The sequence below is a fragment of the Daphnia pulicaria genome, chromosome 7 (assembly GCF_021234035.1).
Source record: "Daphnia pulicaria isolate SC F1-1A chromosome 7, SC_F0-13Bv2, whole genome shotgun sequence".
NCBI classification, from domain to species: Eukaryota; Metazoa; Arthropoda; class Branchiopoda; order Diplostraca; family Daphniidae; genus Daphnia; species Daphnia pulicaria.
In genome coordinates, this window is record NC_060919.1 from 16,724,541 (window position 1) to 16,749,037 (window position 24,497).

Genomic DNA, 24,497 nt, shown 5'->3' on the forward strand with positions numbered 1-24,497 from the left:
AAATGAAATTCGAATCCTTTTCTTTCCAGAAAGATAACAACTTTACCAAGTCTATCACCATCGCCATTGTTACTTTAATCGATTAATTATAAAACTTTTATTTTTCTACGATCACGTGTACACACACAAAAGTTTAATTAACCTATCAGTCGGCCATCATTTGTCCCGGCACGTTTCTGAAATAATGAATAAGAGCAGACAAACATTTTGCACACAGAAACGACGCCAGCGCCACGGCATAGAAAAGCCCAAAACAAAAGAAAACAATTAGAGAGACACACCTGGACATTCGAGGTGACATATTAGACGACTGGCCCATCACCTGGACGTCCGAAAAAATATACAAGGAAAAGATAAAAACCAGCTGCGTGAAATCCAGGAGCCGTGTGTGTCTGAATTTCTGGTGGTGGTTCCACTGGACGAAAAGAATTTCTTGTCCATCATTTTCCGTTTGGGATGCAGTTCAGCAGCAGCCGATCGACATTTGACCAAACATGGGCCGTGATGCTGCCACACACTCTCCAAAAAGTCTTTTCCTTTTCTTCTAGATAATGTCACGTGATAATTCAAGTCTCTTCTTTTAAAAAAAAGGAAAAATTCTTCCACCAAAACGAAGAAGAGACTCATGAAAATGCGGCTGATTTTTATCTCCGACAGGCCAAAAAACGAAAGAAAAACTGCGAAATACAAAAACTTTTCTTCTTTTACCTTTTGGGCTTTTATCTTTTACAACCACCCCCACCTTTTTTTCTTTTCTCTTTGGTTCCAAGTCATTTCCGAATGTTTTAAAATAAAATAAAAAAATATACGAGAAAACAAAAGAAGGACGTAAAACGTTCACACGGTGCGCGCTGAAACTCGAATAAAATAACAGCCAGGAGAAAATAAAATAAAAAGAAGAAGAAGGTTCTTCCCAATCAAATGCCTCGTTAAAAAAAAACAACACATTCGATGCGTGAGTCATCACACACACACAGACACACAAGAGCCTCGTCACGTTATTATTGCAGCGTGAATCTCGAACGAGTTTTTCCATCCAATTGTCCACCATCAGCTCGTCAACTTTTTCCCACACGCCATTTTCTCCGTTTTGTGTATTTGTTTTTAAAAAAAGAAGAGGATCATGTTAGGAGAATTATACCGACCGAGAAGAGGGGGGCCAGATGATATTGATGAGTGGGGCCGCGGTTGTAAACGCAGCGGTGGGTGGCGCTAGTCGCGGCTGAATCAAGGGAGGAGGAGGTTTCTTCGTCGGATGACGCAACGGGGACTGGCCGACGCCGTCGTAACGTGTCGCTCGTAAATTTCCTCATTTCTGCATGTAATTTTATTTTGGACCAAACAGCCCAGTCATTCCTTAAACGATAATTTCTCCCAGGTGAGACATGACTGTCATCTCTCTCTACCTGATGAATTAAATAACCCCCCCCCCCCCCTCAACCGTCTGATATTTGATGATTCCGGTTGATCGAGTCTATCCACCGATCGTTTCTAAATGTATCGGAATATCTCAGCCGCCAACGTGGAATTTCTTGGGCTGGATCAACTCCACCCTGTCGGAAAAAATCGTCGAGCCATCGCGGCCGCTCTTGCGGCCAGACGGTTGGGGGAGAAAAATGCCCCGACATTGTGGAGCCGTTTCGATGAATGGACAGAAAATTGGGGGATAGAAAGAGAAAAATAAAATACCAAATAACTAATACGTTCTTTACGCACATAACAAAGCTGTATTGCTCAATTACAAACTGATACTTTTGACTTTGTTACACATCAAAAAGGAACCAGGAACCCATATAGATGTATAGTTGTTGATTTTTCTTGTCTTTTTTGTCTGCTTTTTTAAAATACAAATGAAGAATAAACACAAACAAACAAACGGAACACAAAATTGTATATAATAATAGTTTCAGAAAGAATTCAAAAGAGAAAGGAGAGAAAGAGAAAGAGAAAAACCGTCTGTGTGGCTGCGCGCGCTACGTTTTGTATCATATATATATATAAAAGGGCGTGTCATCATCATCCAACTGTTGTACAATACGTGCAATTCGTCGACTAAATAACGGCAATAATCATCCATTTGTTTTATAGGGGAGGGAGGGGGAAAAAACAGCCCAACGGGAAACATACACGTACACAAATTGAACAAATTGAACAAATTTCTTTTTTTTTCCCGACCGAAATTTTAAAACCGAAAAAATTCAAACAGGAGGAGGTGCATGAGAGCAAAAGGGATGACACGAATTCAGTAGGACACACACACACACAAATATCCTCCGAAAAATCAGAAAAGAAAAAAAAAACGAATTTTCGACACAGTCACAGGACACATTCACACACACACGCGCGCGCGCTCACGCAGCCGAAAAAACTGCGCTGCCGAATTTTCCGAAAATTCCCGCCCCGTGATTTTTCTTTCATTTTCTAGTTGACCGATTTTTATTCTCTTTTGTGTTTGCTCTTCCGCCGGACCAGTCACACACACACACACAGACACAGGGGGAGGTGGGAGGGAATTAATTATATATCGACATGTACATTTATTACACACACAGGAGCCATCAGCTGATCCCAGCCATCAGGAGCACACAGTGTTTTAAATTTCCAGGATGAATTTTATTTTTGTTAATTTTTTTTTGTTTTTGTTTTAAGAAGAGAATCAGCGGGATTAGCTCACGAATTGTTTGTTTCCGACAACAACAACAACAACAACAGAGGGGGGTTGGGCAAAACGGAAGAGAAATGTAACCGTATTATAGGATTTTATATTATAAGTTTTACATACGTATAGGCCTATAATTATAGCACGAATGAGAGAAAAATCAGAATCGTTTCAACGTGTCCACTGTGTGTGTGTGTGTTTGTGTGTAGTTGCTAATTTAACTCGAGAGGAATCTTCTTTTTCAAACTCATTGGCACACGAACGGGGTTTTTCTTTTTTGTCCTGCGGGATCACACTCACTTTTGCACAAATAATTTGAAATATTTTTCCAGCCCAAAACAACAATTACAATTAAAATTTTTTTTTTTTTGTGTTTTCCTTTTTTAATTAAATTTGACCCGGGAGTTAATTATTTTATACTAGAACGGGAGGGTGGCGTGTGAAATTTCAAACCGAAAAATTGGGGGAAAACGTGACAAATTCTCTGGACAAACTCGTTTAGATTTGAAAAAAAAAAAAACAATTTAGTAGCACACTAGCGGAATCGTGACACGCACAATCGTGAGAGAAGAAGGTGAAAGAAATCCAACGGCCGGTGAGGATTTCACCTTCCGTTTTTGATTCTCTTTGGTTTCGAAGATGTTTGTTTGTTTGTGTGTGTGTGTGTTGTGTTGTGTGTGAGGCCTAAACCAATAGATGTAATCGAATGTTTTTTGTTCGAAATTATTCACATAAGATTCATTTTCATCCTCGCCATTTTTTGAATCGGCTCGGAATTGTGCCGTTTTGAATTTGATGAAATTTAAAAAAAAAACCAACAGAATTAAAAATTAAAACACCCACCACACACACACACACGCACAAAAAGAGATTCAATTAAATAATAAAATGGTGTCAAAACATCATTTCAATTAATAATACAGGGAGGAGGAGGAGGAGGAGGAGGAAAAAATTGAAACATTTTCTACTTGGGATCGTCGATCGAAGCGTTGGATTCCGCTCCTGCGGCGATCATTCCCTTGGCCATTTCCAATCCGTTGATCATTTTCTCCATGTTCTTCAGATCGCTGGCCGAGGTTGGGCCACCACCGGCGTTGCTGGCCGCGCTGCTGCTGACCGTCGACGAGACGGACGACGGCGTCGGCGACGGCGATCGGTGGTGATGCGGCGGTGGCGATCCTTTGGGGCTGCTGGATCCTTTGGGGCTGACGGCGTCAAAGGCCGACGAGCCCAGCGAGGACAATCCCGTCAGGGATTTCGATTGGCCCGTCGGCGGACTTGTACTGCTGCCCAGCTGGAGACTGTACGGGGCGAAGCGGTGCTGGCCTCTATGACGCTGGCCGCCCTCACCGCCGCCGCTGGAAGGAGGCGTCGTCGAGGACGACAGGGGAGTGGTGACGGGCAGGACCGGCGCCAACGGAAGAGAAGGAGGAGGAGGCTGAGACAAGGGATGGCCAGACGAAGGGAGTGACGACGGCGGAGGAGCTTGGCCGGCTGCGGCCGCCGCGTTGGTGGCGGCCGAGTGAGCGGCAATGGCGGCCGAGAGATTCTGATAGGCGTGCGGATGGAAGAGCTGGTGCTGGGCGGCCAGAGCCAACTGGGCGTTCAGCAGCAAATTGTGGCCGGCCATGTGAGCGCCCATGTGCGCAGATGCGGCGGCAGCCGCCAAACCGGCCATGGCGTGACCGGACGGACCAGACGGGCCGTGCGGGCCGTGATTCATTCCGTGGCCGTGAGCGTGATTGAGGAACTGACTCAGCTGGTGGAGTGACGGCCCACCCGGATACAATCCAGCACCCGGGTAGAGGTAAGGGAGCAAATGAGGTGGGGGAGGTAGAGGTGGTCCCAAACTGACCGTGCTCGGATGGACGGACGAAAGTAATCCGCCAGCCCCGCCGGAATTGGCCAGAGCCGAGTGGATCTGCTGGGCAGCCGCCGCTGCCGCCGCTGCAGCGGCCACCGATCCAGGCGACAGCATGGCGTTGCCCGGCCCGCCACTTCCGCTTCCGGCGCTGTGCTGTCCGCTGAGAGCCGACGAGGATCCGTGGTGATTGCCGGCCGATGAGGAGACCCTCTGGTTGTTGAGGTGATTCTCCCGACTCCTCTGCTGCATCTGCTGCATCTGCTGCTGGACCAGCAAGTGATGCTGCAGGCTGTGATTGTGGTGCGGATGAAGACTGTTGAGGTGGTGGTTGTGGAGCTGGTGGTGCAGCGACGACGCCGACGGATGGTGCGGATGGTGTGGGTGGTGGTCGTTGTTGCCGTCCGAATCCGAGTCGCCGTGGTGGTGCGACGGAGTTCCCGTCCGGCTCATATCCTCCGACATGCTGGCATCTAATTTTTAAAAATGAAATTTGTTTAAAAAATGGATCAACATTTTTTTAAACTTTTTTGGAAAAGTGGGAGGAGCTTTAAGGTTTCCGGTATGTGGTGGTGGTGGTGGAAGGTTCCCCTAGCTAATGATTTTCTTCTTGGAGCAATTTTTTCGACTGGTATTGTTTTGCGTCTGTTTGTTTTTATTCTCTCGAGCTGTCAACGGGCGCCGACCGCAAAGCGGAAAGACAATTGCTGGCCCGGCGACGCGCCGTGGAAGAAAACCGAAATAAAAATTTCCGCTACTGTTTTTTCTCTTTTCTTTTTCTTCAGAGAAAAGAAAAGGAGGTTACACAAGAGAAAAACGATAATTCATCGACGCTTCTCTATTTTCCAAAAAAGAGTTAGAAATATATATTTCTAGACGGACGTTAGAAATAGTCCCGTCATTTATCTATTTTCCAGCCGTGAACAACAACCCGAAAAAACTTTTCTTTCTCTTCTCCTCTTTGCACACGACACTTTTGGGCAGAGAAAAAAAAAATGGACAGGTGTGTGTGTGTATGAGCTCTGTGGACATCCATCGGGAAAAGGCAAAAACCAAAACGGACGGACTATGTCAAATAGCCGCGAGAGACATTAACAAGTCCGTGTCAATGGCCGGCGCCGGCCGTAGTAGCTGTGCGCCCCCTTTTCACGCTTCACGGGCGCACATCACCACTCAAAACAACTTCCCAAAAGAAGAAGAAGAAGAAGAATAAAAAAACAAATACAATAAAAATCCCCCCCAAAAAAAGACTGGGCAGAAGAAACCCTGGGGCCGGGCGGGTTGTAAACGAAAAGGGCTGGAACAACAGAGACACACTTACCGTCAGAGATGTGAAGTGGAGATGCGCCATCTCGTCCGTCGCTGGTGCCCACCACGTCCAGTTTCTCATCGTCCAAATCGTGGACGCCATCTTGACTGGAATCGGGAGCCGGAGAACACGACATTGAGACTCCGCCGGCTCCGACGCCGACGCCCAATCCGCCCAGCCCGTGATGACCGACGTGATGGCCATGGTGGTGTCCGCCGTGGTGGTGGTGGCCGTGATGGTGTCCGTGCAGTCCGCCACTGCCCACGCCGACACTTCCGCCGCCCGACGAGTGGTGGTGATGATGTTTGTGGCCGGAAGGATCGTCGTGATGCCGTTGAGACGCCGCCAGCATGGCCTGCCTGCTGGACAAAATTTGGGAACAAAAATAAATAAAGATTTTCTTTTTCTTTTGATATTCAATTAGATTTCTAAATTGAGCAAAGGGGGATGACATTCTGTGTTGGTTTTATGGCTGTCAACTTTATCCAGCCCGGGTCATTACCACCACGTCTTGATTGTCCTTCCAGTTGAATTCCGCCGGTATCCCAAAACAACCCGAGTGAAGGGAATAACACTAATAAAATAGAAGAAGCCGAGCTGGACGGACAGACAGAGAAACTGTCAAATAGACAGTTGTGTGTGCCGTTGTGTCTATATAACAAGGTCGCCCATCTGCTCGCTGTTGAACCTCATTTGCTGTGTTTCTCTCTCTCTCTCTTTTGTGTGTGTATTTGTCGTGTCGCCCGGCATAGCGCAGTCGAGTTTTTCCAGCTCTAATACGACGACGGAACTGCACACACACGTCTCTACACCAAGTAGTCTATAACACTGGGTGAAAATGTGAACATCTGCCCGGAGGTTTTTAGAGTAATTAGCCCCGGATCGGATGACAGCTTGCGGTGTGTCGAGGGGGGCCGGCCCAACCAAAAAAAAGAGATTGTCCACAGACCACTTACTTTACTTACTGAAGCTGCTGGCCTTTAGTGTGTTTGTACACACACACAGAGAGAGAGAGAAAGAAACGAGAGAATTTTGGGGATGGCCTACACCCAGCGGGATACTATATAGCCGGCAAAAAGGGGGCGGCGTTTCGGTTACGAGAGAGCGTGTGCCCGTTTGTTTGCACAACAAATGACGACCATTTCATCGGCTCCTAATCGCAACCCTCCCTTCTAAACTGTGGCGCCAGTGTCAACACAAGTAGACCCTCTCTCTCTCGTACAGTAGTCTATTATTTGTCAATCTAGCCGGACACACACACACACACACCGCTGCTGCTGCTGTCCAGCTCAAAATTTAGAACTAAATATATGTAAAAATGACAAACTCACTTTTTTTCACGCTTGCCGGCTCCCGTATCGCGGAATCCTTTGGCGAACGGGTTGTTATCGATTTTCAATTGCGTGATCTGGAAATTCATAATCAAAAATTGAAAAATCATTTTCTGTTTGGAAGCAGGGCCACTTGAATAGCCAAGATGGGTCATAGAATAAGGTGGTGGTGGTGATAGACAAGTGGGAGAGAAAACACCTTGACACCTTTTCTTACGTAAATGTCTTGGTCTTACCTTTTCATTTTGATAAGCCGTGACGGCGATGAATTCCGTCTCCTTGAAGACATAAGTGCGAAACGTGCTGTAGGGCAGCTTGAGGATGTCGTTGGCCCGCACCAGATGAAATCGCGGCTGGTACTTGTGCATCGAATTCAATATCGTCTGCTTTAACACACAAGGAAAAGAGAAATGGAGAAAAAACACGGAAAAAATGATTCATCTGAGCCACACTCGACAAATAAATCACAAAAATCAATAACTGCACAACTTTTCCCCTCTAGGACACACACACAATCATCAGCAATTGATCAAGAAAAAATAGATTCACTCAATCGTGAAATGTTCCCCTTTTTGTGTTGGGTGGGTGGGTTGGCCGGCGGTTGATTGGCGGGTTTTTATTCGCGCATCGTCGACTCTCCCGGACATATTCTCGGACGTTAAGTTTCGACAGTTACTGATTTTTTCTTCTCTTCTTTTTTCTCTTCCTCCGTGTGTCCGCTTGTGTGAACCCGCAATATAACGGGCGGCAAACGACGGGCGATTGTTCTCACACGACAGACGACACACACACACAAAAAAGTAGGGGGGGAAGGGAAATGTGATGCAACGACAGTCACGTCAGAAGAAGGAAAAAATCAAAGAGGAGCAAAAGTTTCACGACCGCCCCTATACGCCGTCAGACTCGGCAAAATCCCCCGGGTCACAAAAGGCACCGAATTCTATGAGAGGATCCCCCACCCCACCACCATAATCATCCCAGGCAACTAGAGACGCGATCAGCTCTTTAGGAAATTAGCTATTTATACAAATGCACACGCATTGGTCTCCTCCTCCCCCCTATACCAATCAGAGGAATAAAAGCAGACGAACATGAAATTGTTGTATTCTCCCGTTTGAACTTTGGCGCCGCTAATAATCCTAATGCATTTCCCCCATTGATTTCTTATGTATCTCTCGTCTGGGAAACGAACGAACCACCACGACGGCCAACTGGTTGTTGTTTTTGTTATATAAGAAATTCTTGAATCTTCTTCTTCTTCTTGTAGGGATCAAGTAGAAAACCAGTTTTCTAAATAATTTTTTGTATTTCGGGAACCTGCTTCTGTTGTTGCTGCCAGGCTGGTAAGTCGATCTATTTCTCACTGTCTGTCTCTCTCACACTATATAGACCCTGGGCAGAGCTACTACTACTACCTGGGCAAGCAGCAGGTAAATACGGGGGGAGTCTTCTCAAGAGAAATGAGCTGCTCCGTTTAATGGAATGCACGCCGTTTGCGATGGACGCGCTGCCGAGATGTGGCCTCGTATACCTTTTGGCCGTTGGAATGCCGTTTTGTTTTTTTCTTATTTTTATTTTCCCTTTTTGTTGTTGTCCTCGGTCGATCGTCGGCTACTGGACAGTTCTGGTAGCTCCCGATTGTGTGCCGCTTCTCTCGATGGACCCACTGGACTTTGCCAGGTCCCCCCCCCCCCCTGTCATTCCTCTGCCGTCAAGACACTATATTATACAACGACGAACGGCCACACTAGACCAAAAGAATGTGTCCATTTGTGTGTGTGTGTGTGTGCTGCTACCAGGAGAGGCTAAAGAATTTCCTACGCCAGGAGAATATTTAAAAAAACGTCCAGGAGAAACGGGAGTCGTCGGTAGACTGGAAAGGGCCAAACCAGCCGCACGTGTGTCAATATATCATCGTGAAAAACATAAGAGAGAGAGAGAGAGGAACTTGCAAGAGTACACACACATAGACTGTGTACACCTTTGGAATTTGACTGACAAATTCTTCCGGACAAAAAGTTCGGGAGGAAAAAAAAAATAAATTTTTATATTTTTCTCGTACAGACGATTCAGTAGTCGGCGTCAATGACAAATGTTGTCATTCATTAAACCGCCAGCTCTCTCTCTGCTGTAGTTATTTTATTTTTTAAAAAACTCGATTCGAAAAAATTCGAATGAAAAGAAATTTTTTCAAATCAATGTGGGCGGTCGACTTTTTATTTTTCTTTCTCTACTCGGATTGAAATGGATATATATATTTTTTGGGATTTTAGATATTTATCCCGCGGCTACAACTCACGAAACAACCATCTGGTTGCTGCTGCTGCTGCTGGTGGTCTTTATATGTTTGTTCTTGAAAAAATAAGAAAAAAAGAAAAAAACCCAAACACGGACACCCAATCACAGCCCGCAGGAACTTTTTTGGGGGCTGGTGGCTCTCTACACATCAAACAAACACGATCGAAAACATTTTGACGCCACAGACCCAACAACAAAAAAATGTAGACAACACACCAGAGAGAGAGAGAGAGAGAAGAAAAACCCCAGTTCTAAAATATAATGATAATAATCATCGTAATAATGGTCGGTCGGTTGGTGTGTTCTTTTTTCACGATCTTCTTTTTTCATTTTGGGCCGTGATTTTTCTTTACACCTGAAAAAGAAGAAACTTTTTGGGTGGGATGATTACACAGCACCGGTGTGTGTGTGTCTATAAAACCGTCTGCGGGCTATTTGCTCTCACTCGGTGTGTCTGATATGAACGAGGAGGAATCGGGGAGGATGGAAGGTGTTGGATGTAATAAGATCCCCCCGCCACTTCTCAAAAAAGAAAAACAGGTCCCTCCTTCCAGGGCCTTTCTCCACCATCATTATCGACACCGAAGACGTCATGTCTATTGTTGTGTTTGTTTCTTGGGGAAGAAAGAAGAAGAACAAGAACAAAAGGAGGAAAACAACAAAAAATTCAGACGTGTTCAAGTGGGCAACCGAAAAAATCGGTGGAAACAATGGCGGGCTATTCGATTGGCACCGATGAAGACGAGAGAAAGAATTTGAATAAACCTGATGGCTATAAATCATCAAACAGGTGAGAGAAGAAGAAAGCCCCCCCCCCCCCCCCATTTCCATGCAAATCTACATTATAAGACGCCGGCCCAACACAACAGCCCTTTTCTTTCCCCCCCAACGGTGGATGGGGCGGACAGGTTGTAAACTATGTGTTACAGATGAGGTCCTCCTCACTATCAAACAAGGACTTGGAAGACGAAAAATTCGAACGGTAGTGCTGGTAACGTGTTGTACACACAAACCGGGATAAATATTTTCTCTACCCAAAAAATCTGCTATAATAAAGGAAAAATCTGTGGAAAAGACCGGACCGGACACGAAAGAGAAAATAACCAGGAAAAAAAAAATATCGTAAGTTTTTCTTCTTCTTTCTTATGTTTGTGTTTAGATTCCGTCTGCGCTGTCTCGGTCGTATCCATTTTTATTAGCCCGGCGTGCGCACCGCTCATCCGAGACTCTTTTTTTGGGGGTTTGTGTGTGTGTCGACGAGTCGCTTATTATTCGATCGTGCACAGGTAGTTTTGTTTTTTTGTTGTTGTTGTGTGTGAGACGGCCGGCCCGTGCCGGAAAGAAGGGAATAAATAAATACGTACATCATCATCCCGAAAAGAAAAAGAAAAAAGCAAAGAAAAAGATATCTAGACAAATTCATTCCGTCCGCTGTGAAGGCTCGTCTAGCCTGCGGCAAGTCTCTCTTGTGCAGTTAGGCGCACAAGATGATAATCATGATAATAATCATATAATGATAGTGTATAATATACAAGCTGCAAAGAGAGAGAGCCACACGTCGATTGTTTGGCGCCTGGGTAGGTGTGGCCGGCCCATTCAGGCCCGCTCACAAACCCCCAGTGAAAAAAAAAAAAAGAAAAAGAAAAAATTTCTATAATCATCAACGCCTCCCTATTGTATGGATGGATCAGACGACTGTCAGTTGTGTGTTTTTTTCAAAATATTTAACTTTGACTGGAGCCAATAATAAGCGGAATATTTATAAATAAATTTTTCTTGTGGGGGAGATTTCCTGCTTATGAATATTCCTCATCAGATTTTTTAGGGGAAGTATAGGAATTGTGTTTTGTTTTTCTCCTTTTTCGGGTTTGGATAGACCGGCCCGGTTTGATGTCTTTGCTATGCCCAGCCGTTTTCACACATCATTCACGGGAAAAGTATCTATAGTGTATCACGATTCGGTTACGGCCCACCGAATTCCAGCTCCCCCTTTTCCCACCACCACCACCACCGGTAAAAAGAGAATCTATTTAGTCAATGAGGAATGTATGTCTTTGCCCAGTTCTGTTTTTGAATGGAAAACGGGGGGGAAGAAGGTGGAAGGCTTCGGGGCGTTTGTTACACACACCGACGAACGACGACTGGCGCCAGCCAAACTATTATCACTCTTCTTCTTCTTCTTCTTTATTCTTTCTCAACACCCCAGCACCAACTATACAAGACAGCCTAAACTTCCTTCGACATTTTCTTCGAATGACAATTCCATGATGAGGAATAGAGCGACGAAACGGTTCGTAATTCAATCGACGGAAAATTGTTGATTGGAAACGAGGCCATGGGCGAAATGCTTCTGGAAAAGGTATATACGTGTGGCCCGCTCCAAATCGGGAGTCCCGAATCGAATACACCAACAGAATCGACAATTAGCTCTTCTCTCTCTCTCTTTTGCCGTATGCATCGCCTTTTCGCTTTGATTTAATTTTCGTTTGTTTAAAAAAATAAATAAATAAAAATGTGTTGCGCTTTTCAATCTACACAGGCAAACACCAAGTGTTCATTGCCACGCCATATCCTTGTGTGTGTGCACCTATTTCACTCGTTCGCCGAGGTAGACAAGGGGGGGCACAAGCCGCTCCCGGCGTGAGAATATGATAATCGCGGCCGAGAGAGAGAGACCCGCTCGTTATTCTGTCGCCCCGCCGAAAGGAAACGAACTCGGAATATAAAGATAAAAAAGGAAAAAAAAAAAAAGAGACTTTGTGAGTGTGTCTAGATGTTTTGGTTAGGTGAGCAAACAACAGTCAGGAGAAAAAATAAAATAAAATAAAATAAAAAATTTTTTTTTTTGGGAAGCCAAAGGAAAAGACGCAACAACCGAGCGGCACTTTTTTCGTTTTTTTTACGACACTAAACAACAACCGAAGAAAAAATATTTTTTGTTTTTTTTCCAAAGGGCCTTTCTCTCTACTAGCGATGGTTGTAAGAGATGCGTGTGTGTAGTGTCCGATGGTGAAATGATGGAGTGAGTGTATAAATAGCTACTTTTCTCTTTCAATAGATGCAGCAGGAGAACAACGCACTAACCAACAACTCTATTATACACAACCGGTAATGAATTCAAAAAAAAGGCGCCAAGAAAATGGTGGCTCCTGCTCGAGCTGCTGTTTCTGCTTTTGCTTAGAAATGGCCGTCGTTATGCGCCGATTTTTATTTCAACTGTCGGAGGAAAGAAGAAAAATGTTGAAAGTGTTTGTGAATAAGATTCGAGTTGATTTTCCGCTGCGGTAGACGCGCGTCTAAGAGAAAAAGAAGGTAAGAACCGACAGGGATATCGAAATCCATCCCGTCTCCGCTTTCCTCCTCAACAACAACAACAACAACAAACAGCACACGAAGAAACTAGTGTCCCTTTAGGGCCGCGCGGCTCCTCCTTATCTCTACACTCGTCGGGCTTCCAGGATATATGTACCATTACGATCTATTTACGCACTGGATCACCAACAATATTTGAACTGGTCTATTTCGGATACACTCACCGGAATAGAAGCGAAAAAAAAGAAAAGAAACGCCATTCATCTTGTCGAGATGATGAGGACCGCCCCCTTTTGTTATATCCAGTGAAAAGCTAAAGGAACTGGAACGTTCAAATGAAAAATGAGGGGAAAGAAGCAGAAGAAGAAGCAGAACTCATCCGAGGCCAATAAGTTGAGCGACAGGAAGAGGGTCGGACGCGGTTTCATGTTCTCCCCCTTCACCAGCACGTCTCATCCCCCGTATAATTTCACTTGACGACAAGCGAGAAAAAATAGATAATCTACATTTTGATAAAACCAACCCCCAACGACTTGTTCTTCATCATCGTGAAAAATAATTTTCTCCCAAAAAATCACGGCCTCCCCATTTTTTAATTGAAACCAAAGTAAAGAGGATAGGAAAGGTGTTTTTTTCTCATTTAAGGTGGATGGAAAAGTTAATTGGAAGCTAGGTTTTTCAATGTTATAACCTGTCCAGTTTGTGGCTTCAAAGCAAATATATAAAAGCTAAGAGATTTCTCAATAATCTTGTCTGTGCTGCACTGCGCCTTTTTTCTTTCTACCGACATCGTAAAACTCTCCACACGGGCCCCGCGAGCCTAAACAAATAGACATAAACCATCGGTCCATCGAACCAAAAATTCTATCTACTACCACTACTACTACTATATACTACTAGAGTGTGCGTACATATGTATGAGCTAGAAGAAGAAGAGCTTCGGGGTTCTCTCGCTGTTGGATGGCAGCTGATTTTCAATCGACTTGATTGTTTTCCATCACGAATAAGGGCGGGCCCCGACCGAGGGACCCCCGAAAAAAAATTTATTTATAAGAAAAAAAGGGAGAGATAGATATAACCCACAGGAAAACAAAAAACAAAATGGGGACCAGCAGCAACCAGCCCAAGTTTCTTTTTTTCGGGTGGGAAATCAATCGGCACCCTCGTAAAGAATATCTCTCCCCCCACTGAATTGACGTCATTCCCCCTCTCTGCACATAGTATAGCGCGGCGTAAGGAAGAGAAGATGGTGGTGAATAAATTATCCCATATAACCCAGCGACAGCTAATAAGGCCAACGTATATAAGATTCTTCTTTCTTTTTTAAGATTTATGAATAATGGGGTCCATCGATTAAGGATTCAGCCAAAAAAGAGTGAAAAAGAGTGAAAAATAAAAACAGAAAAATCCCTTTGGTGTGTGCTGGCCGTTAAGAAGCTCGTAAATCACACACACATTTTATTTTCAGACTTGTTTGTTTTATTTCTTTTTTCTTTTTCTTTTCAAAGAAGAAGAAGAAGAAGAACTGTTGATCAAACAAGTTTCCTCCATGGTGGAAACGGTAGGGGGTAGGTGCCAAAGTGCCGAGACCCCCTTCTTCTTCTTCTTCTTCTATACGTGAAAGATTCATCCCCCCTCTCCCAAACGTGTGGCGCGACGGTTTGACTCCGCCACTTGGCCAGCGCGCAGTTTTAAGAGAAAAAAAAAGGTCGCCCATATAGCTGCCCGCCTATATACCTGTCTCTCTCGTCTGTGTGTTTTTCATGATTTCCCCATAGGATTCCGAAATAAAAACCAGTCGACGACTAGACACACACACAAATAAAATTCCCTTTGGAACACAAGAAAATCCCAACTTTTGTTCGTAATAAAAATATTCGTCAGTCAGCTCTAGCGATGACATTTGATTCCCACCATCGCTCACACACAAAAGAAACTTTTTAGTCGATGGCGTTGGTTTTTAACTGTCTGACAATATCGTCGTCGCCATCGGAAAAAATAAACATTTTTTCGATCATGTTCACTCACGATTCCATCCAGCCACCCAGCAGTGGGCGTCGGTAGGAGAAACAAAAAGAGGCAGGGCTACACCTCAGCAGAGACACCCACAAAGTCCCGGCCACAAGGCGGTTCTCCGAGGGGGCAGGCAGGCATCACACACACACACAAAATGGCCGGTAATTACAGGTGTGTGTGTGTGTGCTGGTGTCGGCGTATAGACCAATGCCACAGGGTAACTTTATGGGTGATGATGATGATGTCTCTATTGTGCCTACACACACACAACCAAACAAACAGACAGAGGAGAATCAACTTTTTTTTTTCCCGTCGCAACTTATTTGTCTGTGACACGGCGCGCAGGTGTTGCTGGCCAGCTCCAAGAAAAATAAAAAGAGAATTTTCCCGTCCGTCCGTCCGTCCGTCCGTCCGTCGTGGAGGAATAAATTGCGTCTAATGATGACACGGTTCTGCGGTTTTGTCTCGCTAAGCGGAAGTTGTCCATAAAACAACGACGACGACAAGATACATATCCCCACACAACATTATTGGGCCCGCCCCTTTTTCTTATCCAAACCCAAAATTTGAATAAAATAAGAAGAAAATAAATGCACAAGATGTGACACTTACGAAGCCGTGCTTGTCCGAGATGTTGTTGGTCAATTTCAATTTGTGGAAGGAAACGACTTTCTGCATCCACTGCTCGCCAGTTGCCGGACTGTCGGGATGAATGTACATCCGTTTGGGCATTTCAGGATCGGCTTTTCCGGCCACCATCCAGCGACTGCAGAAATTTTAAAATGTCACAATTACAGTCAGACAAATGAAAATGGAGAGATGTGACAAACCTGTTGTGGAATTTGTATCGGTAGTCGTCGGCGGCCACAATGTCCAGCAGGAGAATGTACTTGGATTTGGGATCGAGTCCAGAGACGCGGAACTTCATTTGCGGAAACATTTGCCTATTGAACAGATGAAACCAAATTGATATTCGTTAGTTGTACTCTATGAACTAATATCGGTAGCAAGAATTAGGATGGAGGGGGTCTGCTGGTTTGTTATCTCCTATATCGAATACAGTTGATGATCCCTATAATCCCTCATAAGCTGGAAGAACACATAGGGGTAAAACCTTTTTTGTCCGTTATTAGCGACGCGCGATGATGGCAAACATCGTCTACCCCCCCGGTTACATTTCCCCATTGCAGAGACACAACGTTGAATAATAAAAATATACACAAGAGGGGGAAGAAGGAAACTTGTATGTGTGTAGAGACGGAACTAAACATCTAAAAAGCCTCGATACACACATGGAAACAGACAAAATCTTTCAAGTAGTAGTCTTTCATCTTTTTATATGTATTTGATTCTCTCCTGTGCTGTGTGTATTATATCGGTGAAACAGACAACAAGAGAAGAAGAGTATCTCTCTAGATTCTCATTCAATAAATGTCTCGCGGCTGTCTCATCGCATCTCCTTCCGGTCTGTCGGTTGTGCTGCTGCTACTCTGTTTGTCTCTCTTCTCTTTCTCTCTGTGTGTGTGGGGGGTTGTTTGAATAGCACCGCCGACTTGTGTGTGTGTGTTGGGCGCCCATCCACTCGACTGTTATGTCTACAATAGCGTCGGCGATATATGTGTATGTGTGCGGGGTGCGGGGGGCATCTAAGGTTTCTCTCTCTTGTGGCGGCGATGGCGGCACCTTTTTTCGCTCTTTTGTTTCCGATTTATATTAAATTCCCTATTCTTCTTCTTCTTCTTCTTCTGGCGGTGGTGAGAATCTCACGGTCAACCAAGAGAGAGAGAAAAAGAAAATGGACGACAGCAGCAGCAGCAGACGGCCCTAAACTGCGTCTGTAAAACTCTTTTTTTTTCTTTTTCTGAGCTCATTATGCCTCATTAGCCATGCAGATGGGCTTTTTTTTCTAACGTTATGCACAGAGAGAAAAAAATCGTCTGCGGCTAAGAAAGTAAGAAAATATGGGCAGACGAAAAAGCCATCGACAACACACACGAAAAAATAATAATAATCATATAAGAACCGAGAGAGTTAGAAGATAGCGCCTATTCTCTTTTTTCTTCTTCACACCGTTGACCAGACTCGACGAGTCTTTTTCTCATTTTTACCTTTTTTTTAAATAAAAATATTTATTTTTTCTTTATTTTTCAGAGCTTTTCCCGAGCTATTATCCCGACGTGTCTAACAAGCTCACGACCTCTCGACCGTGTGTATACATCAGAGTGAGCCGGTCGTCGTTTCTTGTGTGTACGTGTCGCTTTGTTTGTTGTGTTCAGAAGATTATATAGTCTGTGTACCAGATGAAAACGGCTTCACAGTCCCGAACGGGAAAAAATGATAAATCCCGAAAAAAGAAAAAGAAAAAAACAATTTTGTAATTTTTTTTGACACGACAATTTTTAGTTTTTCACTCCCGGCCACGACTCACGACAACTCTGCGGTATTTATAAAAGACACACACACACACTTCCGGGGTGGATATATGATGTACAGAGAGTAGCCGCATAATAATCAAATATTGATTTAGAGAAACTATAGCAGCCCTGGGGGGGGGGGGTCGTGTGTGTCTTGTTGTGATTTGCGGGCAAAAAGTGCGGACCATTTTTATTTTTGATGGACAAAAAGAAAAACAATCTGATAACAACAACAACAACAACAACAACCATATATACCGCACACCATCGCATGATTTATTTTATTATCAAGTTTTTCTGTTCTTTTTTTATTCCCTCCCATCCCATGTCTTCCGCAGCTCAGAAAAGACGATGGCCGACCATTTGACCATTGCCGGCGTGAATCGCGCGTGCGCCGACATCCACCCCACCCCCCGTGGATTGGTTATTTCCTTGTTGTTTTATATTCTCTCTCTCTCTCTAGCCCGAAAAAAAGAAGAAAAAGAACCCCCAAAAAAAGTTGGACGCGTACAAACAATATATATAGTGTCGTCCGACTTTATTCGTTCATTCAATCTTCTTCTTCATTCTTTTTTTGGGATGAAAATGCGCCAACAAAATTGAGATTCTTTCGCATTGATATAAACACACACAGTAGTAGTAGTAGTGGTGGTGGTGGTGGACGTATTTTCTCCTCATATTTTTCTAGCCAACTTTTTTTGAGTTTTTGACTTGTCTAGGCAGCGCCCGTCATGGCGTCCGACAAATTTATTGTCGAGAGATGCGTTCAATGACTCTGCGAAAAACCTCTGGAGATTCGTTATCACGCAGCATACATCATCGATTCATTTTTCTGAGCTCGTTAAAAAGAATTTCAAAAAGTTTTTTTCCTATTTTAAATCATAAATAAAAACGGACCTTTTTACCTGGGCTGTGTGTAGATGACTGTTACTATACTTGCGTATCTAGTACGAAAGGAAAACCCTCAATGGCGCCAGGATTCTCTACACACACAACCCAAAAGGGCCAACCCACTGGACATTGAGACAGCACCTCCGACCGAAAAAATATTCTTTCCCCCCTCTATATTATTTCTGATTGCTGGTGTGTGTCGGTCCATCTTTTTTTTTTTTCCTACGCGATCGTATTTATAAACACACACACTCTATACTTGCATATAGTATAGATCGAGTACAAATATAGTCGAGTCAAAAGGGACATGGTGGGATAGTCTTTACTGCCCCTCATGTCACTAGGCCTAATTTCTTCGGCCCCTTCTCGGAAAAATAGTCTGTCGCGACTTTTTTGTTTCTTACAAGGAGCCACTTTTGATGGAGGGGGGGTTGGTGGCTGGCGCCAGTCGCCTAGCTCCTAATATTCTTCCGTCGACATTATGATATACAATATCTTTTTTAGGGAACTGGGCCATATCGGATCGATCACTGACTTGTCGACTGTCAACCGGACGCCCAACACACACACACACAGAAAAGTTGAATCGATTTTTACTTTTCACGAAGAAGGGGGCCGTAACAAGACTAAACGGAGTGTGTGGCCCCTTATTGACTTATCGGACAACTCGTTAGACTCTCGTTTGACAGTAAAACAAAACACAACGAGTGACACCCACCGTCGTCAAATCCCGTCGGCAGCTCTACGCGGGGGGGGGGGGGGGGAAATATGTTTGAACGCGCGGGGGAAACCTCCCAATTGTTTCACCCCGTTCTGTTTTTTCACGCTATTTCACGGCTCCTCCTTCTTCACACTTTTGGGTTAATTTCACTCGCTCTGCCGAACGTGTAAAACATACAAGTACTACATCAAGTAACAGCCCCAAAACAAACGAATCTCTAGCAATGCCTGTCGATATAATATTTCGATCGCCCATTTTAATAGTTTTGGCTCCTAACTGATTCAACTTAAATTGATAAGGAGGCCTAGGAAAATTGAATTTGTTCTTACCTGCCGGATTTGGTGATGACCATTTCGGTGCCGAGTCCGTGAAATTTCTCCCACAAATCTTTGGATTCGAGACTGACTTTGGGGTCGTCGGTGACGCCGTCGTCTTCGGCCGCCGGCAAAGTGCGGAGCGGCCGGAGGGCGTGGGCGGCGGCGGCCGCTGCCGCCGAGGCCAGAACGTCCTCGGCCGTCGTGTAGGGATGCGGGAAACGGACCGAGGCCGGATGGGCGGCCAGAAGCGACGAAGTGGCGGCGTTATAGGCCGACAGCTGGGCCATACTGACGCTGACGGGATTGGGGATCGAAGACGGGCCTATGGCTCCCGATCCAGCGGGAGAACTCGAGGCCGCCGCCGATGACGACGACGACGAATTGACGCTATTGTTGTTGTTGTTGTTGTTGGCCGACGGCGGCGAATGGGAGCCGCGTAGGGCGGCGTGGGCGGCGGCCGCTGCGGCCAAAGCGGCCACGGCTGCCGATTGCATGGAATTGCTGGAAGGCGATCCAGCCATGTTTGAGCCACCACCATTGTTCCGCTCACTAAACTGGTGATGTTGCTGTTGTTGGGAGGCCGTCAGGAGTGAGCTGACGCTAAAGTCGGACGACGGCCGTCCACTGCCGGAAGTGGTGGCTCCTCCGTTGGCGGCGGCCGCACTGCCGCCCGCCGTCGTCGTCTGGCTCGGCTGATGGGAGAGGTGGTGATGGTGGTGCTGTTGTTGCTGCAACAGGAACGGATGGAAAGCCATCTCGGATTGCGAGAACAGCTGATTGACTTGCTCGCCCTGGTCGAAACGCATTTGGAGCGCGAGGCTATGCAGCGTGCAGCTGGGCGGGCTCGTCAGCTAAGTCGCACAATCACGACCCACTGCGGCACAATTTAATTTACACACTCGACTAAAAACAAACAACCACACGATACTGAATCACTCGATTCTCTTCGCAGAAAATCACCGAACCACCAAAATTTCGCACTTTTCACACTTTTTCAATCGAAATTTGCATAGAACCAGAGAAATTTAAATAAAACACCCAAGGTCAGACGAGAGTCGACCGTTTGTTCATGTTCGATCGAAATGTCCAAAGTTTTCAGTTTAGTTATAAAATGGAGTTGGGTTATTTTTTGAAAAAAAAAAGAATTAAAATGGCGACTTGACGGAGCACTGGGGTACGAGAGCAGCTGACTCCACCACCATCAGAACAGCAACTGAGCCAGAGGCCAGGCAGCAGCGCACAAGGAGCAGCAGCGAGGAGAAGGTGTTGACTGTGGTGTGTGTGTGTGTGTGTGATGGTTGGTGGGAGGTGATGGGCAGCTAGCAGCTAGCACACACACACTCTGCTTTTCCACCCAACGGGAGGGAATAGAGAAGAAGAAGGAAGGGGAGGTGTGTGTGTAGAGAGAGGAGAGAAAAGAGGAGGGTGGTGGCAGGAGGGTGTTGGATGTCCACACGGCCGTGAAGCACCGGGCGCGCCGAAGCCGACACTAGCGCCGACACCGCGTGGCCGTGGCCAAGGCTTTAATGTTGTACCAACGGAGATTGGTCGCCCCGTGGCGGCCACGTCCAATCGCCGTCGTCCTCTTCTCTCTCTCGCCACCTCCCACCTTCTTTTTTCTCTCTCCTTCTCTCCTTCTCTCCTTCTTTCTTTCCTTCTTTCTTTCGCCCTTCCAACACCCACCACCTCCTCCCTTCTTCCTTTCGGATGGAATAGAAATAAATAAAAATAAACTGGCGGGAAAAAGCAAAAAAGACAAACCACGTCCGGCAACGTCGTAAGTGTCCTGTGTGTGTGGGTGGGTGGAATGGGTGGATGAAAATAATGGACGACGCTTCCCAGTGTGGGTGGGCGCGGGAGGAGCGTCAGAAAAATGGCCGAAACAAGAAAAAAGGAAAATAATCGAATGGAAAAAAGAAAAATAATAATAGTAAAAAAAAAAAAAAAGAGTTACACACAAGCGGCGGCGCCTAAATTCACGCACGACAAGCGCAGCGCAACACACAAGGGCCGCCACCCGTCGGGCGGGGTGGTGGCGTCGTGAATCACTGGCCTTATAGTCTTCTCTCAGCAGCTCAGCGTGAACTCTTTTTCTCTTTTGACTTGCGATGATGAATTTTTATTTCACCGCCACTTTTTGGGTTTGTTCTTTTTTTCTTCCCGCCGGCCACCCAATGCGGCCATCGTGACCTTCAAAATTCGGGACCATTTCGAATTTTCGATCATCAAAATTTAAGCGCCAAATTTGAAAAAAATAAAAATTTAAAATTAAATTCACTCCGCCGCCGGATGCATCCAGCCAGAGAGAGAGAGTAACATGTCCGCCCAACGCGACGGCCGTTCATCGAGTGTCGAGAGGAGGGGAAGCGACTGATAGACGCCGCCAGGCGCCGCTTCATGCGCGTACACATCGATGGATCGTCACGTCGGTACCGACGACACCATCCGTCGTCGGTCGTAGCGGCGGCGGCGTTGGTGATAAGAGTGTGACGCTTGTGTGTGCCTGTTTGAACGCCTCCCTCCTTCACCTCCCCTTTGGGTCATCCCACCAGTCTCCAAGGGTCGACCAATCGGCGAGCCGGTTGCCACTCGCTAGGGGCGGAGTCGGAGGCGGAGCTCCGACTCGGACCCGCGGTGTCGTCCCCTCAGCAATCGGCACTCGTCCGAGAGAGGGCCATCCAGACGGATCTAATCCAGTCCCTTCCGTCCCCACAACAACCAGGAGCCCATCTCTCTCTCTCCACACCGTTCATTATCGGCTCCTGACATGGTCACCCCATTTCTCTCCCCAGTTGTTTGATTGTAATTTCCAGTCAGGATCGATAGGAGTTAATCAACGCGACATTATTGCAATTTAAATATGACCCAAGTTTTTCCAAGTCTAAAAATACAAGGGGGGGAGGGGGGAAATGATTGCGGCTGTGTTGAGTTGCGTGAGTGATGGAGGCGCGTGCGTCTTTGACACACGGCCGTCCACTAAAGAGTTTCGAATCTCCATCAGCTGCAGATGAAACTAGCAGCAGGGCTGTTGTGTATTACATAATATCTTTTTTAGAAATGAAGAAGAAAAGAAGAAGAAGAAGAGAGTTGTGTGCTGTACATATAATCACTCAATCCGTCGCCAGCGCTCACGCGTGCTCACGTCCATCCCGTTGGTGGAATAACAATTCATTTTTCGCCGCCGCCGCCGACGCCATTCTTATTATCAATCACACACACACACACACAAAAACAAAAGGAAATTTATTCTTCCCCAAAATCCCCAAAAAATCACACGTCGGAAATTTTATTTATTCATTTGTTAGTTTTCGTGGTTATATTTGATAGAGGGGGTTGCCGAAACTAAGTTGGGAGATGGTCACTGCTGGGCCCCCGCGGGTTGGCGTATTGATCCAGTCGCCAACGCCCAACGTCCGCATATTATATCCAGGACCCACTGAAAAGAAACATTGGAGGATTTCATTTTCCATGTTGATCCTGCTGCATCCAGCAGACACAGATTAGAGACCAGCTCCATGTATTACATCATTCACGAGAGAGATGGTAACCCAAACTTTACCACCGCCTTAGATATTGTTTGGTCAATGACATGAATACCTAATAGTTAAATCCTTGTAAATCAATCAGAGAAAAATAAGACCATCGCATCTTAGTGCAGTGCAGCTAGAATTAAAAAATCGAGTCTCTAAAAATCGATAGATAAGTCGACGGGTCAATATGATGTAACCCATCGATATTAGTGTGTGCCCTATTGGCCTAAACACATCGACACACGTCTCAATCGCGACGGGGTTCGGAAAATTGTTGGCCGATCCTGCTGCTACTGCTGATGGCGTCCTGTTGTTGGCGTCGACACGCGACCCCCGATGACATAATAATATCAAACCGGGGGCCGCTGCTCCTCATCATCGATGGTTTTCCTATGCAGATGTGCGCACGCGTTTCCATCCGCTCAACATCCACGGGGGGATGGATAAAATAAAATAATAATAAAAAAAAAAACATAACGAAAGAAATCGCAATTTATTATATGGTGAGTTTTGTGTTTGGGGAGGAGGATCCCACCCTATTTAACCCCCCTCTCTCTCTCTCTCTGTCCGCACTTTGTGTTGTATATATATCCATACACACAGGCAACACTGTAAAGGATATTACACATAGTTGCCTATGCGTTATTGTCGAGAGAGAGAGAGGGGGATGGATCTACGTCCGTTCCTTCCATTAGCTCACACCGGAAATGGCGCCGACGGGTCCGTAGAGAAGAAGCTCGGCAGGACATTAGCATTTGAATAGACGACACGAGTCTACTACACATCTCGGCAGATACACTCGAGAAAATGCTGATGGCTTCTTCTTCTGGCCATTAGAGAGTGGGGGGGGGGGATATCGAAATTAGCATCGATGTAATAATCGTCAGACGATATCAATTGCGTATGCCAGGACGATGTGTGAGATGTGCTTTCACTTCCCCTTTTTTGGCATCGACACTTCCTTCCTGCCGCTAATGGCGTATACAGGCAAGTTAAATGACGTAAGCGACGAGCGTTGAAACTCATTTCGGTACCTCGGCCATTTATTTCCCACGTGTAGTATATAACAAATGATATTGGCGAGATGATCATTGTATTTTATTATTCACTGGAATCGGGACGGACTATCGTCCTGCGGGTCTTTGGCGTGTTTTGTACGTTTGGTGGTATAGTTGTATAGGTGAATCTCGTCGTCGACTTTGATCCGCTCAGGAGCGGATTAGACGGGCTCATCATCATTGGATATACATATAGGAGCGGCCGTGAAAACTTGCAGGCACGAGTTACACAGACGTCGACCATAACTAACAAGCACAACATATAAAGCCCCTGATGGGCTCCGTGTCACGGGATAGATTATTTCCAGCATCCGACACGAATTTATGAATTGAGAAAAACAAAAAGTTGCGCGGATGAAAGAAGAAAGAAACGATGAACTCGCAGATGGCCCTCTCCGTCTTATTCACGTTTTTCTTTTCTTTTTCTTTCTCTACCGAAAAAATTCAAAATGAAATTTATAGGAGGAAAAAGGGTTGTGCTGTGTGCGATGATGGGGCTGTGTTGGGGGTCTGCCTCCTACTCTCCGATATATCTAACGTAATAAATCGATACCTGTCTTTATAGTTTGTTTGTTATTCCCCCCCTTCTTTCTTTTCTTTTATCCATCAGCAGCCACGTCGGCCTATCCCCTTTTAGTCAACAGATAACACACACCAAATCTCTTCTTGCAGAGAAGGAAGAAGAAAAAAGGCATAAAAAGAAAATTTTCCGACATTCTTCGCCCCCCTTTCGCTTCTGCCATGAGAAAATGTTTGGGGCTGCTGTCGGCAGTGTGTATA

The 24,497-nt window shown here is 45.5% G+C and overlaps 1 protein-coding gene across 3 annotated transcripts; it reads right to left on the reverse strand.

Moving 5' to 3' along the window:
• Nucleotides 1-1,704: 1,704 nt before the first annotated feature.
• LOC124348859 (T-box transcription factor TBX2-like) lies at nucleotides 1,705-20,418 on the reverse strand. 3 transcript variants are annotated; one of them, XM_046799204.1, is made up of 7 exons: nucleotides 19,142-20,418; nucleotides 15,617-15,730; nucleotides 15,399-15,552; nucleotides 7,397-7,543; nucleotides 7,161-7,237; nucleotides 5,842-6,191; nucleotides 1,705-4,993 (listed from the first exon to the last, which is right to left on the reverse strand). In XM_046799204.1, exons 1-7 carry the CDS (start codon nucleotides 19,933-19,935, stop codon nucleotides 3,624-3,626), a joined length of 3,006 nt encoding a protein of 1,001 aa, XP_046655160.1. In that variant the 5' UTR covers nucleotides 19,936-20,418; the 3' UTR covers nucleotides 1,705-3,623. The 3 variants fall into 3 exon arrangements, with proteins under 3 accessions (XP_046655160.1, XP_046655161.1, XP_046655159.1); XM_046799205.1 differs by having other exon boundaries at nucleotides 5,842-6,188; nucleotides 7,397-7,546; XM_046799203.1 differs by having other exon boundaries at nucleotides 7,397-7,546.
• Nucleotides 20,419-24,497: the final 4,079 nt, after the last annotated feature.